The sequence below is a fragment of the Ipomoea triloba genome, chromosome 6, assembly GCF_003576645.1.
Source record: "Ipomoea triloba cultivar NCNSP0323 chromosome 6, ASM357664v1".
NCBI lineage: Eukaryota > Viridiplantae > Streptophyta > Magnoliopsida > Solanales > Convolvulaceae > Ipomoea > Ipomoea triloba.
This window is the reverse complement of record NC_044921.1, coordinates 1,166,423-1,183,882: the sequence shown is the minus strand read 5'-3', so window position 1 is coordinate 1,183,882 and position 17,460 is coordinate 1,166,423. Positions and strand designations below refer to the sequence as shown.

Below are 17,460 nucleotides of genomic sequence, written 5' to 3'. Positions count from 1 at the left end.
AAAAAAAAAAAAAAAAAAAAAAAAAAAAAAAAAAAAGCGATCTTTGACATCGAAGAAACAAAATATTGCGAAGAATTACGTACCGGCCAAACGTGCTCGTAACCGGATTCACTAGGCTGCCACAAGAACTTGGCAAACGCTGAGAGGTAATCCGCATCTGAGTAGTCGGTAACGTTGCTGCCTCCTATAGCTTCCTTCTTAAAACTCCTCTCAGCTGAAACGAACACCGCAGCTAGGAGAAAACTCCAGGATATCGACATCAGTGGCCTCAGAAGCCTCCATTTCCCTCTCACTCCCGCCATTCAACCAGATATTTCCTCACAAAACACAAAATTCAACAAAAATAGGAAAACCGCAACTGCAAACTCCTCTCTCTCTCCCTCTCTGTGTCACGCGTACACACAGTGTACGTATGTGTATACAGGATGCGAGAAGACGAGAGGTCTGTTGGAGAGGAAATCGGAGATACTGCAGAAGAGAGAGGGAGAGACCAGTATTTATTTCATGGATTTTTTCTCGCCAGGAGAGAGAAAGTAGGCAAGTAGTAAAATGAGAATGAAATGATGTATTTGAAGAGATAGATAGGTGACCCAGTCACCCACAGAGACTTGGCTCGATTTGTGGTGGTGAGCTGGCATTGTTTGAATCTCTCAAATTACTAATAGAGCATTTGGTTATTTGGAAGGATTTAAAAGGCGAAATAATTGTAATTGGGTGACAAAAGAAATAGGTGAAAATAAGGTAAGAATTCAAATTACATTATTTGGTAAGGTTTAATAGAATTATTGAGAATAGAAATGGAAGAAGTGATATAAAGACTAAAATATTCTTGTGTAATAATAATAATAATAATAATCAAGGGTAGTAGTATCATTGCATCATTTTTTCCATTTTTCACGCATTGAATTGCAATTCATAGGGGGTACCCATGAATTGCAATTCAACAAAATGAGGGAATTGCAAGAGTCATTTCCTTTTCTGGTCCTACTGTTATTGGGGCATTGCCAATTTTAGTCAACATTGTCGCCAATCTTATTTAGCCCTTACCACTTTTAGTCCACTGTTAGAATTTCTATCTAATGGTCGTTCAAAACAGGGGTATTTTGGTTTTTTCATGCTGTTGTGGTCTCCTTTACCCCAATAACCTCCTCCCCGTCGCCGCCAACCACCAGTCTAATAAACCCCACGGCAAACTCCGTAACATCGATGTCGCCTTCCATGCCACCGTCAGAGTCAAGCAACAGCACCACCACCACGTCACACTAAAAAACCACCAGAAAATGCCACAACCAACTCTGTAAACAAGGCCCGGGCGCCTGGTCGGAGTCGTAATCGCCGTCGCATTCTGCCTAGGATTCGCCGCACTCGCCCTAAACTCGGTATACTCGAAGAAATTCAAGAACGTGAAAACCTCCAAAATCTTAGCCTCCGACATCATCAAAATGCCCAAGGAATTCACATACAAGAACCTCAAATCCGCCACCAAATCCTTCGATTCCACCCGAATCATCGGTCACGGTGCCTTCGACCCCGTCTACAAGGGCATAATCCCGGAAAACGGCGAGGTCGTTGCCATCAAGCGGTGCAGGGGGAATGGGAACTTGGTGAAATGGGTATGGAGTTTGCACAGAGAAGGGAAATTACTCTCAGCGGCGGATTCACGGTTGAATGGGGAATTCGAGGAAGGAGAAATGAGGACAGTTCTTCTGGTTGGGCTCGCTTGCTCTCACCCGAACCCCATGGCTAGACCTTCCATGAGAGGAGTGGTGCAGATGCTGGTGGGGGAAGCGGAGGTGCCATTGGTGCCCAGAGCTAAACCTTCTATGATTACCACTTCTCACCTTATCATGACTCTGCAAGACAGTGTTTCTGACTTGAATGGCATGATCGCTTTCTCCCCATTCTCCTCTGAGACCAACTTCACTGGAATGGATATAGTATTATTATTATTATTATTATTATTATTATTATTATTATTATTATTATTAACCCAGAAAACCTGGAAAAAGGAAGAAGAAACATATCTTTTTGTTGAAGATGGCTGAGAGAGAAAAACCCTAAAGAACTCTTCAGTCAAAGCACAACAAAGGGTAAAGGAGACCACCAAAGCATGAAAAGACCAAAATACTCCTGTTTTAGACGACCATTTGACGAAAATTCTAACAGTGGATTAAAAGTGACAAGGGCTAAATAAGACTGGTCACAATGTGGCAAAAATTAATGAGGTGGACTAAAATTGGCAATGCCCCAATAACAGTATGACCAACAAAGGAAATGACTCGAATTGCAATTCCGTGGAATTATAATTCTCTCCAACCAAACAATGTAATTGAGGCTTTCATCGAATTTCAATTCAATTACTACCAAATCACAGACTTACAGTGTACCAAACGAGTTGTAAGTTCATACCACAATCAGCTTTTGGGAGCAATGAAGAAAAACAATTACTCCCTCCCTCTGTCACATTTTATCTGTCATATATTTGATTAACAAGATTTGATTGAAGTTATTTTAATTTTAATTTTTCATAATATTAAGTTTAGTATTAGCATTCAAAAGAAAAGTTTAGTATTAGTATATAAAATTTATATATTTAAAAACTACATTAAAAGTACTATTAAACACAAAAAAAAATTAAATTTAAAACTAATTAAAATTATTTTAAAAATAAGCAGAATAAATAGTTAGTTTGACCAATGAATAATAAATATGACAGGCAAAATGAGACTAAAAAAGTACTAATCAAGAATAAAATATTTGTTACTTATAAGGGAAAGTGTAATACTTATACGGGGCATTTGCTTTGAGGGAAGAAATTAGGTGGGAAAGCAATTACAATTCCATCGGAGATGAATAATGTGGAATAAAGTTGTAATTTAAAATCCAGTGTTTGATACTTTGATTTGTAGAAATGGAATTACTGGGAATTTCAATTCAATGTTTGGTATATATAGGAATTGAAAGGGAATAAGTAGTATAAAATCTAGAATGCCATACTTATTATTGTTATTATTGTTATTGTTATTGTTATTGTTATTGTTATTATTATTATTATTATTATTATTATTATTATTATTATTATTATTATTATTAATCCTAAATGACCAAATTCAAATTTTACTTTTGAAAATTTATGCAATACTATACACTATAAACAAATCTTAGAAACACATAACGAAAGCAATAAAATAGATAAGGTAGTTCTGAGAAAACATATTTAGTTGAGGTTGACCTACTATTTGACGTTCTATATTGAGAGTAGAAGAAGAAGACACTATAGTCGAAAGAGAGAGATCAAACATCAATTTTATGTTAAAAAAATATAGGGGTAATATTTTGTCTCAAAGTTTTTTTTTTTTTTCTTTCTAAAATCCATGGAATTGAAATACCAGGGGGAGCATGGGATTCTAATTCCATGAAAATGAGGGAATTTCAATTCCGCGTAATTGCAAATTCACTCCAACCAAACAAAATAATTTGCTTGCCTTCGAAATTATGTGAGAATTAGGTGGAATGCAATTGTAATTCTCTCCAACCAATTCAAACACTCCGTTAAAGAAAAATGTAATACTTTTAAATTAAAATGTAAAAGTATTACATTTTTCTTCAAAAGTATTTCATTTTTCCTTATAAGTAACAACTATTTTATTCATGATTAGTATTACATTTTCCAACATAAGTATATATTATATTTTTCAGTATATGTATTGCATATTCATCTTGATCCAATCTATCTCACGGATACGGATCCGTGAGACTGTCTCAGATAAGTTTTTGTCAAATTTGAAGACCAAATGTCAAACAAGTTAAATAGTTAAAGACCAATCCAATCTAGCCATGCACGAAATGTAAAAAAATTAATATTTAAAGACCAAATGTCAAACAAGTTAAATAGTTGATGAACCAAAAGCAAAAATAGCTATTTGTTAAATTAAAACAATGCTTAATGAAAATTCTTACCTGTGTTTATGTAACGATAACATAAGTGTATACACATTGTTTTTTTTTTTATAAAGTTATATTTATTGGGACAATTCTAATTGAGTTGGTAAAGTAGTTAATTTGATATTTATAAGATTTTAAATTTGATTCTTTATGAAAATTGTCTATTAATTTTCTTAGTTTGAATTTGATTTATAAGTGCACCTTTAAGTAGCGGCAAGCATTCCAGCAAATCAAAGTTATATTTTCCTTGGGAGGAAAGTTATATTTTCCTTCTTTTCAAAACCTTTTGCCTACTGTATTTGTATTCAGGTTTTGCTTATTTTTATTTGTATGTATAATTGTATAAATAATACAACATGAAGAGATGAAAGATAAAATTCGAAGAACAAATAATGAAAATGTTAGATATACACACATTTTTATAGTTAATTAATTAGATTTATTATGGACCACTTTATAGATAATTATTGACTGTTAAAAAGTTTTTGAAATTATGTATAACATGCACATTCTAAAAAAAAAAATTAAATAAAATAGATTTTGTTGTGGGTTTGATGAGTAGACCCATAACCCAAAATTTATGAGGCCTTTATTTTTTAATATTTAATTTCAAAACTTTGGTTGATTGGCGTTTTTCTTCCTCTTTTTTTTTTTTTTTTTTCCTTTAATTTATGTGGCTTCCATTAGCTATAAAGCAATTAATCATTACGTTGATTGATTGGCGTATATATGATTTATATTAAATTACATGAGCTAACTCACATAATGGTTTGAGTGGTGGTGAATATTATAAATTTGTATTATAATATTGATAAATATAATAAATTGTACACAGGGAGCCACTCAGGTAAAATGTAAATTAGTCTCACAGTAATAAAAATATCAAATGCATTATATTGTGTGTGTGAGCGCGCGATTAAGTAAGAACTGGTGTCCTGAAGATGTGAATTATAAAAGTATGGTACATAAAACTACAAAATGCATGACATGTAAAAGTGTAAATCAAAAGGTCAATTAACTTCAAAAATATAAAAGTTTCGAAGTGCCCATTTACAATTAAACCACCGAATTAATAGTAAATATAAATTGCCTGCATAGACAGCTCAATTGGTTCTTAGGTAGCAAATTGTGGGCAAGGTTGTAGGATCAAGCTCACATTGACAACTACAATGTGATTTACAACTTCCACAAGTCCTGCCAAGGCGAAGTGTGAAACTCTCGGAGTAAGAAATTTTGCCTCTTGATGAACAAGTAACTACAACTTTGGACCTTTTGGTTTCCTACTTTTACCAAATTAAGCAGAATTTTTCAAAAAGTTATCCAACCCAATAGCCACCTATGTAGTGTGATGATACCTTTGTTATCATTCAAAATGAGTGGTCACATAATCAACAATTAAACCACCAAATAATAGTCTAAGTAACTACAACTTGTTCGATCACATAGATAGCTTAATTGATTCTTAGGTAGCGAGTTGTGGGCAATGTTGTAGGATCAAGCCCCGACAACTGTACAATGTGATTTACAACTTACACAAGTCATGTCAAGGCGTAGTGTAGGCCTTCGGAGTAAGAAATTTTGCCTCTTAATGGACAAGTAACTACAACTTTGGACTTTTTGGTTTCCCACTTTTACCAAATTAAGCAGAATTTTTCAAAAAGTTATCCAACCCAATAGCCCAGCTAGTACCAACTACTAGAGTTAACAATTATGATTTAAATAAAAACTAGGTTCAAAATTTAAAGAGTTGTCTGTCAGCCTTAGCCCTCAGTGCCTTATCGAATCAAATTTGCCATTTTAATTTTGCTTTTAATTTTAATTAAAAATTACTATTTCTTATATAAATGGTAGTAGGTATAAAATTAAAAAAAATTGAACTTTATTTGATTAATAGTAATGGAAATAAAAAAGTTGTAAAAATTGAGTAATGCTATTATTGTTTTATTTTGGTTTAAGTAATAATAATAATAATAAATAATAATGATAATAATAATAATAATAATAATACAATTTTCATTAGCATTTAAGATGCATGGAGCTTTGGTTACTTTAACCAATTGTATAAATGGAACCCACTTTATGTTGGCTGAAATCTTATTTTTCATTTCTAAATGTTTTCAAGATAAACTCTAAGGGTGTGTTTGGTTCGTATATGGGAATCGGAATCGGTATGGGTATCAAATACTTGGTAAGGGTAATGAGTTTTAGTGAAAGTATTTTGCATGTTTGGTAGTAAGGTGGAATGTGAACAGTGGCGGAGCCACAATGGGGGCAGTGGGGCAGCTGCCCTCACTCCCCCACCACATGTAATGTATATATATTAGCTATACCAAAAAATATAGGCTAAGTTGGCTTAGATGGTAAGACATTAATATTGAATGAAAATGGCCACAGTTTAAACCCTAAGTAGCACCTAATTTATCTTTTCGAATTTTAGATTTTTTATTTGTAACATTGTGTCTTTTAAATATATATATATATATATATATATATATATATATATATATATATATATATATAGTGAGATGAGTGAAATTTTGTTTTTGACATTTTTTAATATTAATAGTGTAAGTTATAATTGGATTTTTTATTTGTCACATTGTGACTTCTTCTCTTATTTTATTTTTTATTTTTTAATATTAATAGTGAGGTGAATGATTTATAATGTGTTTTTCATTCTAACTATTTTATCAAATTAATTATGTTTTATATTTTGTTTTAAATATTTTTTTTATCTTGATGTATTTTGATTTTTTATCACTAGTCAACAATATTTATGACTCGGTATCTAAGTTTTTCATTTTTTTTTCAAAATATCTCGTTAGTTTTAATCTTTCGCCCCCACTGGAGAAAATTTCTGGCTCCGTCACTAAATGTGAATGATTATTAATAGTTGGGGAAGAAATGAGGAAGGAAAATGAAATCCTTATTTAATAAGGGTATGCGTTTTTTCAATTAATGGGTATTCCAAACGACCAAACCCACAGTAGTATTTTAAAAACCTATCAACCAAACAATAACAATCACTTTGATACTCATACCTTATACCAAAACTTGTCAACAAAACACACCCTAAGTTTTAAATTTGAAAGCGTGCAGAATGGAGTTTTGAGCCTTAAATTAGTCTCTTTGTTTTTTGATAATATTGTAGAGCAATCTTTGAGGAGATAAACATGCTGATGGTTGGATGATTTCAACAGTATAAATAGGGAGAAAAAATAGCATGCAAGAATTCATAGGACAAATGCATCTTCTCCTCTGTTCATGACTGGTCATAGATAAAATTAAGAAAAGAATTTGAGCTTCTCAGGGATGTTATGCATTCATTTTATCAGTTAAAATATGGGTGTCTTTCATTCGTATATGGGAATCGGAATCAGAATAAAATATTTGGTAATGGTAAGTATGGTGGAATTGGAATGATTAGCTACTTTCTCAACCTACGCACAAAGAGTCAACAATCGAGGCTCGAATCCACTCCCTTCCATGTGGGAGTGTAAACCGGGTGCCACTATACCACAAGGTCTTTGGCATGGGAATAAATGTTTTAAAAATACAAAAACAAAAAATCAAGACAATTGATCATAATATAATGACATTCAAAGCACCAATATAAACAAAAAGAAAAAATCAAAACAAAAATCTAAAAGTACTCATCTAAACTTAAAAATTAGATTACCAATAAGATGGAATGATACTTGTTTTTAATTAGGGGATAAGGTTTTTAATAGGACCAAAGATCTTGTGCTCAAGCGGCATGGAGTGATTCTTCCAAGTGGGAGGTTATGGGTTGGGGCCTCAGTAGGGACAATATTGACTCATTGGACTTAGTAGCTAATATTACATGTAACAGGGTCAATAGTACTAAAAAAAATCATCTATCTAATTTAAAGTAAACTACTATCGTCTGAAATCAATTACTGAATCGAATTATTATTATTAAACATCATTCAATATTTATTAAAAGTAAATGTGTTAGAATAACTCCAGACAAGTTGGTAATCTTCAGATAGTGATTACAATTTTTCATCTTAACCCAAAAAAAGTAAATGTGTTACCTTAGTTAAATTTTAAATAACATAATTAGTCACTTTTGTTGGGTTTTTGGAATAGTAAAATGTGAGGGATGAGTTTTCAACAAATCTGAGGGGGAAGCGAGGCGCAGTTCTCGTGCCCGCGTATATATATCAATGTAGTATTTGTTCATATCACCTCCGCTGAAGCTCGAACCCACCCCCTTCCATGTGGGGGTGCCTTGTGATCTAGTGGCACCTGGTTGCACCCCCACATGGAAGGGGGTGGGTTCGAGCTTCAGCGAAGGTCCCTTATTCTTCGAATCCCCCGCAGTCAATCTTATTCTTCGAATCCCTCCACGCCAAGAGAAATGGTGGTCCTGTAAAACTCAGACAGCATATCCTTCTACAAACACAAAATTGGCAGCAGTTTAAACACAAGAAAGAATATGAAACGAGCACAAGAATTTTACCCACCATGCACACACCAAAAATGCCACGCACAACATGCACAAAAACACTTAGGTATCCCAAAAACAAATTAAAAATAAACCCATCCACGTGCACACAACAGAAATCCATCCACCATGATACACACATACAAATAAAGCCCACAATCCACATACCTAGAGATCAGAATGACTAAAAATTTATAAAATACAACCACCAACACTACTTAAAGTACAATAACAATAAATTAATTAAATTTAACTCCACATGCATTTTGAAAAATGCAATAATACACTGAATTTTTACTCCCGCGTACGCACACAACAACAAACAAACATGCACACACCTAAATCCACACGCCCAACACCAACAAAAAACACCAAACACACAAACCTACAATCCAAGAAAAACTAATAAAATAAAAGACTCAACCCCACATACATAGAGACCAGAACGTGTCTAAAATCATAAAATCAAACTAGAAACACTACTTGAAGTAGAACAACCACAAACTAATTAAATTTAACACCATAATCATTTTGAAAAGCATAAAACAGTGAATTGCAGACCACGAAAACATAACCACAGCGAACTATAATGTATAGATTGAACAAAAATGGATTGCACCAGACCAAACTAAGGAACCCGCATTACTAACTACAAAAAAAAAAAAAAAACCCCAAAAATTGCCTGCCAAAACCCCCCCGACCCAACCCCCCCCCCCCACCACGACCTACACTAGCCGAGAATACCAGGCAACGAAGAGAGAAAACTACACACCCCCGGCCGACGCACATGCAACATGCACAAACAAAATCCCGAAAATCACAACCTCACCGTAATTTCCCTGTTTTCCCAAAAAAAAAAAAAAAAAAAAAACACCTCACCCAAATTCCGGCGTACCAGCCACTCACCGAGTATACGAAAAGCAACAAACCAATACATCACACACAAACACCGGCCCGAATTAAATAAAATTACAGAAATAAAAAACGAGATAAAATTACCTAAAGCGGAACCCCTGGACTGTGGAGCCCGTCGTTTCACCCTACCGCGGCCCCCACCGTCGACCATTGCTTCGTGTAGAGCGAGGAATCGAACCAACACCACCACACGAAGGGAAGAAGACGTAGCAGTCCAAACGCGAACGAGGAAGGCAGATTGCGAAGGAACCCTACAAAATCGGCTCGTGAATGAGAGACTTCTAATCCCAACACGTTACTCCCCACTAGAAGACTGGCTAAAATACCTAAAATACCCTATACTACAATACAAACTACGCTGAAGGAATAAAAAAACGCATCCCTGCGAGATTAAATCTAGACCGTCCGAAACAGCCATCCAACTGCGCCAATACATCCATATGTTTTTCTTTTAACATATGTTTTTACTAGAATGTAATTATTATGTGTGTGTGTGTGTGTTTACACACACACACACACACACACACACACACATATATATATATATACATATGTATATATATATATGTATATATATACATATATACATATATATATATATATATATGTATATGTATATATATACATATACATATATACATATACATATACATATATATATATACATATACATACACATATATATATATACATATACATACACATATATATATATACATATACATACATATATATATATATATATATATATATATATATATATAGACACACACACACACACACACACACATATATTTTTTTTATTTCTTAATGGAAGGGGGATACCCGGTAGTTACAAAATTTTAACAGTAAGCATTAACTAGCCACAAAGCGCCATTGGGGCAGGCCAGCAGCGTCATCCTCCAGCAACGTAATTGCTCCATCCGGTGGTCTAGGTAGATAGTGCACTCCAAGAGGATCCTGTTTAGCGAGCTTGGCAAGGAAATCGGCAACAATGTTCTGTTCACGAGCAACAACTGAGAGGATTACCTCATCAAAGTGGCAAAGCTCTTGCTTGCAGGCCTGAATAATGTTAGAAACTCCATTCGGATTGCTCTGGATGGTTGACAGGCTTCGAACAGCTTCATAGGAGTCGCTCTCTAGGATTATTTTCCTAAACCCAAGTGCTCTAGCTGCTTGCAACCCTTGTAGTAGTGCCCAGGATTCTGCATGCAAAATAGAACATGTACCAATGGTGTAGGTAAAACCTCCTTTCCACCGGCCAGTGTAATCTCTGAGTACTCCTCCACAACTAGCTCTGTTTGAGGACAAATCGACAGCTCCATCGACATTGACTTTGACGAACCCCTTATCTGGGCAAGTCCAGGACATCATATTCCAATCGTAATGGGAAGTCGTGGCATGAGGGTGGTTGGTTCTGTTGAACGCGCTGTTAATTTCTACCACCTTGGCCTTTATCCATGAGATCTTAGCATAGAGTGTTTGGTGGGAATCGTCGAAGATGGCTTCGTTTCTCCATTTCCACACCCACCATGCCGTGACTGCAAACAGTGTCGCATTGCTACTTGGGCAATTGGATCTGTCTCGAGTTCTAATTCCTTCATCTAGCCATTTTGTTAACGGTTGCGTTCTAAGCTTGTCACACACACACATATATGTATATGTATGTATATATATATATATATATATATTTTCAGTTTTGTATTTTGTTTTGTTTTCCTTTTCTTTTTTCCTTCACTCTTATTTTATCTATCCTAATCACACCTGCAAAATTTTCTCAAAAATCCACTACTATTGAGGAATGTCTAAAAGAGTGTTGAGATGGGACATTGAGATTGTACTTATGATTATGCAAATCAGCAAATGGAACAAAAAGGAAAGTAAAAAATTTCCACTTTTGATTGGTAAATGAAGTCTTAAACTCAATTAAGATTACTTTTATTAACAAAAAGGCGTGACAGTGATCCAAATGTGAATTGTACGTTTGACCATATTGGAAGCCACGTAGAAACGACACCGTTTGGTAGTTGAGTGTGGATCTACATTTATGGGTTGCTAGCCCACAATAGCTTATCTCAATCGCATGTGCCTTTTCCTGTTGTCCCGCCACTGCAATCATTCATCTCCATTGTTTTCGCATCACGTGTAAAGAATACACACGTATTCATTATCTTAGATTAGTTGGAATCAACTCACATAGGTTTATTATAACTCACTGGTTTAATAGACAATGTTGAATTTTATCAAGTGAAAAAAATGATATTCTGATACTATGTACGAACGATTGAGATGGACAGATAAAACAAGAGAAAAGAATAAATTGTGTCGTGTACGAATACACTATACGACGACGGTGCAATCAACTACTAGAAAACTCCCCAAGGTTCACATCTAGCTATATGCTCGCGCACCCCAAAAAAAAAAGCCTAGAACATGACTTTGAGTTTTGCTTAGAGTGTTTGCAGGGAGAAAGTGAAGGAGTTGCGTAGAGAATGAGAATCAGATTATGATTAATGAATGAATGAATATTGCTTTAGAGTTAATTCCTTTTTTGGTCCTAGACTTATAGTGCATTGGACAATTTTAGTCCGGATTTATTATTTTGACCACATTTTGCCCTGCCTTTGTTAAAAGTGGACAATTTTAGTCCAACGTTAGTCAATCCGTTTGTCAACCGTGAAATGGAGGGGTATTTCCGTCCCTTTAGGTCCATGGCTTAATCAAACAGTATAATAAAGCTGAGCAACGAACTCCTTCACCATTTATAGATTCACATTACAAAAAAACACTCAAAGCAAAGATCAGAGGCAACAATCTTCTTCACCATTCGCAGATTCAATGGAAGGCTCTCTTGGTGCATCCTCAAACTGTTCTGGTTCTTCAACTGTTGGGAGGAAGTGCTATTTGTATGGAGAATGCATTTCGGTTGAAGTTTGTGGATGCGGTCAAGAAATGGTTTTGAGAACATCTTGGACAAATGAAAACCCGGGTAGGAGATACTGGGAATGTTCAAGACATAAGGTTAGTAATTAATTAATTTTTTTTTTTTGTAATTGCCCGGGTCAGAGAATGGATCTTAGGGTTTTTTTTTGTGTGTTTGCAATATTTTCAGGATGAATTCATGAGGTGGTATGATCCACCAATGTGCCCTAGATCAAAGAGGATTATACCTGGGCTTTTGAGGAGAATTAACAAAATTGAAGAAGAAAATGTAAAGTTAAAATCGAAGCTGAGAAGTCTCGGGGAAGATACTGAAATCAAATATATTCGTAGGAGTGGAAAATGCACATCCATGAGGATCTTAGTTGTAGTTGGCATGATTTTAGTCATAATTTCTTATTTTATTAGTACCGTAGGGAGAAATGGGAGCAAGAATGTATATATGCTCCCATAAGAGTGAATTGTAATGAAATTGGTTAATGGTTAATGGCCTATGGTGTATGGCTTATGGTTAATGGATTTTGGTTATTGGTTTATGGTTTATGGCTTTTGGCTTATGGTGTATGTTTTTTTGTTTTTGGCTTTTGTCTTTTAGTTTATGGCTTTTGGCTTATACTATTTGATTAGCTCCTTTGGTTTTTGGTTTTTGGCAGTTGGGTTTTGGTTTATGACCAAACAGAATGAACCATGATCTCATAACATACACACTATCAATCATATCATACATATTGTCAATCAACCATAAATACACAATAAAAATGAACCAAAAACAACCTGCATTTTATCTCAAACATATTATCCCAAATATACACTGTCAATCAGCCAACCATTCATAACATACTTAATGGTGTTAATTGACCAAAATATACAGAATGTTAGGACCAAAAACCAACAGTTCATAGCATACTGTCCATAGTGACTACAAGTGACCAAAACCAAAAATAGATACAAATAAGTGTACCATAGTCACTACAAGTGAGCAAAAATCATATGCAGTTGCAGCCCTCCAAAGTATCAATCCAGGTTGAGAGGTTTGTCAATGGTGTTACTGAATTGACACCTGAGACTAGTTCTAGATCTTGTCCTAGGATGATTGGAAGTGGTTGCAACTGCTGAGGACTTCTTAGTCCTTTTGGGAGTAGGTCTAGAGTTTGCAACTTGAGTAGCACTTTGAGACTCCAAGTCCTGTGTCATGTCAACTTTTGGCTGAGTTACTATTATTTCTTCATGTTGAGGCTGAACTCCAACTTGATTGTCAAACAAAGAGGCAACCCTTTTCAGCTTCATTACAGAAATGCTGAATTTCTTCAATTAGTGATCCTTGAGCATCAGCAGCAGCAAATGGTTGTTGAACAGCAGCATCAGGAGGTTGTTGACCAGCAGTAGCAGCACCAAATGGTTGTTGAACAGCAGCAGCAGTAGGAGGTTGTTGACCAGCAGCAACATCAAATTGTTGTTGAACAGCAGCAGCAACAGTAGGTTGTTGAGCACTTTTCTTCTTTAGGTTCCTTATTCTTTGATTAACCTACATGACAAGAAATTAGACCACATAAATTAGTAAAGGTATCTGATCTCATTTTAGGAACAACTTTACCAATGTTTGTCATTACCTGTGATTGCCTTCCACTCCTATTTTCTGGGCAGGTTCTTGAGTTGTGCCCAGTCTTGTTGCATTTCCTACAATGCTTAACCAACAAACTAGGGTTCATGTGTGTCCCATCTAGACTTGTTTCACATCTGCCCTTCTTTCTTAACTTCTTTGGTCTCCCAGGCTTAGTATTATATAGTGGAGGCAGTGGTGGTTCCTTTGTTGATTTGGGCCACTCATGAGAACCAGTAAGTGGGTTAATCCTCCCTCCATAAGTATTTAAGTATGTGCTGATTGAGTAGCAGGGGTCTACATAATGATGAACAGGTCCCTTCCCATGTCTCATCCATATAGCACACACCGCATGTTTACATGGTATCCCGGTCAACTCCCACTTCCTACAACTACAAGTAAACCTCAAAAGATCTACTGTATGCTGCTCTAACAACCCTATCCCAGCCATGCATCTTATCTCAAACAGATTATCATCACTCTGCACCCCTAAACAACCCGCAGCAGCATGCTCTACAAGTGCTATCTTTTTCATAATGTTAGGGCAAAAAGGTCTCTTCCATTTCAAGGCTTGTTGTCTATTTTCATATAGTTTAGACATCAACAGTTTTCTAATGGTCTCAGCACAAGAGATTAGAGGTTGTTCCCTAGCTTCTAAAATGAGTGCATTAAAACTTTCATATATATTATTAACTAAAGCATCACACTTAGCATAGGGAGTGAAATGGGACCTTGACCATTCAGAAGGATGCTTATCTCCAAGCCAATCATATGCTTCCACATGTAGATTCTTCAATTCTGCCATACACTCAGTGAAGCTGTTGACGGTTGTTGCCTTGGCTGTTGCCCATAACGCATCCTTCATAGCTTTGCCCATGAAGCCTGCTAGTTTCATGTTACCATGAAGATGCCTCACACAGAATCTGTGTGAGGCATTAGGTAGAACTTCTGCAAAAGCAGGAAGGAGCCCTTTCTGTTTGTCTGCAATAAAAACAGAGTGCATTAAGTAGACAGTAATTAAAACAGCAATGAAAACAGTATGAAACAACTATTAAAGCAAAACAGAATGGTGTAAACAGTGATTAAAACAACAATGAAAACAGTAATTAAATAGACTGGAAACAACTATTAAAGCAATTTTCAAAAAAAAAAAAAAACTATTAAAGCAGAATGAAGCACTATGTTACCTGAGATAAAGGTTAGGTGTTCTTGTGCTTCCCTTGTGATCTCTAAATCTGTCCTGAGCAACGCTAAAAACCAGCTCCAAGAATTCTTAGTTTCTCCTTCAACGATGGCATACGCTAGTGGGAAAATACTGTCATTCCCATCTAACCCCACAGCAGTCAACAATTGACCTCCAAACTTGTGTTTTAAATGGCAACCGTCAACCCCAATAATTTTTCTACAGAACTTGTTGTGAATACTATTGTTACTATTATTATTATTATTTGTATTACATAGTCAATTAGTAGTTGTGGTCAAGAGGCTTTAGCTATAACTTCCCTAGTCTAGAGGAGGAGTTTTAGGTCACCTAATTGATATAGGACTGTGACGTAATTGTTTTGGAATTAATTCAATCTATCAATTTCCTCATCTGGTATCAGTTAGCGTTAGGTTCCCCGATCCAAACAAATATGTCGACACACTCATCTGAACGAACGGTTACCGCCGCTGTCACTTCCCTCCCTCCGACAACCAACACCAATTCCCTTAGCGCCGCCCACCACTTCGTTTCGATAAAACTCACAAGCCAAAATTACCTGTTCTGGCGCACACAATTGGTGCCTTTTCTCCGAGGGCAGGGTCTGCTTGGGTATGTTGACGGCGAAATCCCCTGCCCATCGGCTACCATCACACCCGCTCCTGCTTCCGGCGCCACCGCGTCCGACGAAACTGCACCCGCCACCGCTCCAAACCCAGCGTATGCGACGTGGATTCAACAGGATCAATCGATCCTCTCGTTGCTGATCTCGTCGTTGTCGGACGAGGTCATGTATCTTGCCGTCGGACTCAATACATCCAGCGCCGTCTGGACCTCCATCACCGCGGCTCTTGGCTCGTCTACCAGGGCGCGATGCTTAAATCTCCTGGGGCAATTCCAGTCTCTCCGTCAAGGCGGCAGCACCCCGGCGGAGTATCTCGGCCTAGCGCAACTCCTGGTCGAAGATCTTGGACTGGCTGGGCGTCCTGTTTCCCTAGACGAACAAAACTTGTATGTCTTCCGGGGACTCCGCCCGGAGTTTCGAGTAATGGCGGCATCGCTCACTGTGTTTGGAACGCCGGTAACCATTTCTCAACTCTCCGATTATTTGCAGGCACATGAGTTTATATTTGCCGATGAGTTCTCCGCGAGCACAGATGCAGTCGCCCCTGGTTCTCCGGCGGCGATGTTCGCAGGGCGTGGCCGTGGGCCGAACAACAATGGAGGTTTCGGCGGTCGATAAAATGCGGGTGGTGGCCTGTGGCGTGGTCGACAAGGGCGAGGCCGTGGCAGACAGGGGCGAGGCCGAGGTAATTCGCCTCGTTGTCAGATCTGCCGTTCACACGGCCACACGGCGCTGAATTGTTTCAAGCGTTACGCCGGACAGCCTACGCCGCAGGCTCATGTCGCAGTCGCAGCAGGTGAGGCTCCCCCGTCGACGGTAGACGCCTGGTATCCTGACACCGGCGCATCGTCGCACGCCACGCCGGATCAATCCATGCTATCGCACTCTGAAGAATATTCCGGCGGAGATGTGCTACGTGTAGGCAATGGGTCAGGTCTGGTTATCTCTAGAATAGGCCATGCAACGCTTCCTTCTGCGTCTAAAACTCTGAAATTAAACAATGTGTTACATGTGCCTCATTTAACTGTTCCTCTCCTTTCTGTTAATCGTTTTGTTAATGACAACAGTGTGTTTTTTGAATTTCACAAAGACTGTTTCCTTGTGAAGGATTGCACAACCAGGGAGGTTCTACTTAAGGGTCCCACCTCGGGCGGTTTATACAAGTTGTCAGTTCCCCGTTCACCAGTTGCGTTTCTTAGTGCCCGTGCGTCTCCTCGAGTGTGGCATCAACGGTTGGGTCACCCACATAGTCGAGTGCTCCACCGTGTCCTCAAGAACTGTCCAGTCACCTCTAATAATCTCAGTTCGTTGGGAGTTTGCTTGGCATATCAACTTGGCAAATCTGCCCGTTTCCCACTAGATAGGATTTCAAATTCTAGTACTCATGTTTTGGATTTATTGTACACCGATATTTGGGGCCCTGCTCCAGTAGTTTCTAATTCCGGTTTCCGTTATTTCATATTATTTGTAGACGATCACTCTCGTTATTGCTGGTTTTATCCCTTACAGTTAAAATAAGACATCTATAAAATTTTTGAATTATTTCGTGTCATGGTAGAGCGCCGGTTTGGGCATTCTATCAAATGCATTCAATCCGACTTAGGGGGTGAATACCGCCGCTTACATAAAACATTTGAGTCTCTCGGGATTGTCCACAGGCAATCCTGCGCCTACACACATGAACAAAACGGCAGAGTTGAGCGCCGGAATAGACACATCATCGAAACCAGCTTAGCTCTGTTAGCCGAAAGTTCGGTCCCCTT

General features: G+C 37.2%; 1 protein-coding gene across 1 annotated transcript in view; it reads right to left on the bottom strand.

Annotated features, from left to right (window-relative positions):
• LOC116022482 (sulfite exporter TauE/SafE family protein 3-like) overlaps positions 1 to 540 on the bottom strand; it is a 6,051-nt gene extending 5,511 nt beyond the window's left edge. The window contains exon 1 of the mRNA XM_031263208.1: positions 84 to 540. Coding sequence (XP_031119068.1) covers positions 84 to 302 — 219 coding nt within the window. The 5' untranslated portion in view covers positions 303 to 540. The remainder of the gene's footprint in view (positions 1 to 83) is intronic.
• Positions 541 to 17,460: the final 16,920 nt, after the last annotated feature.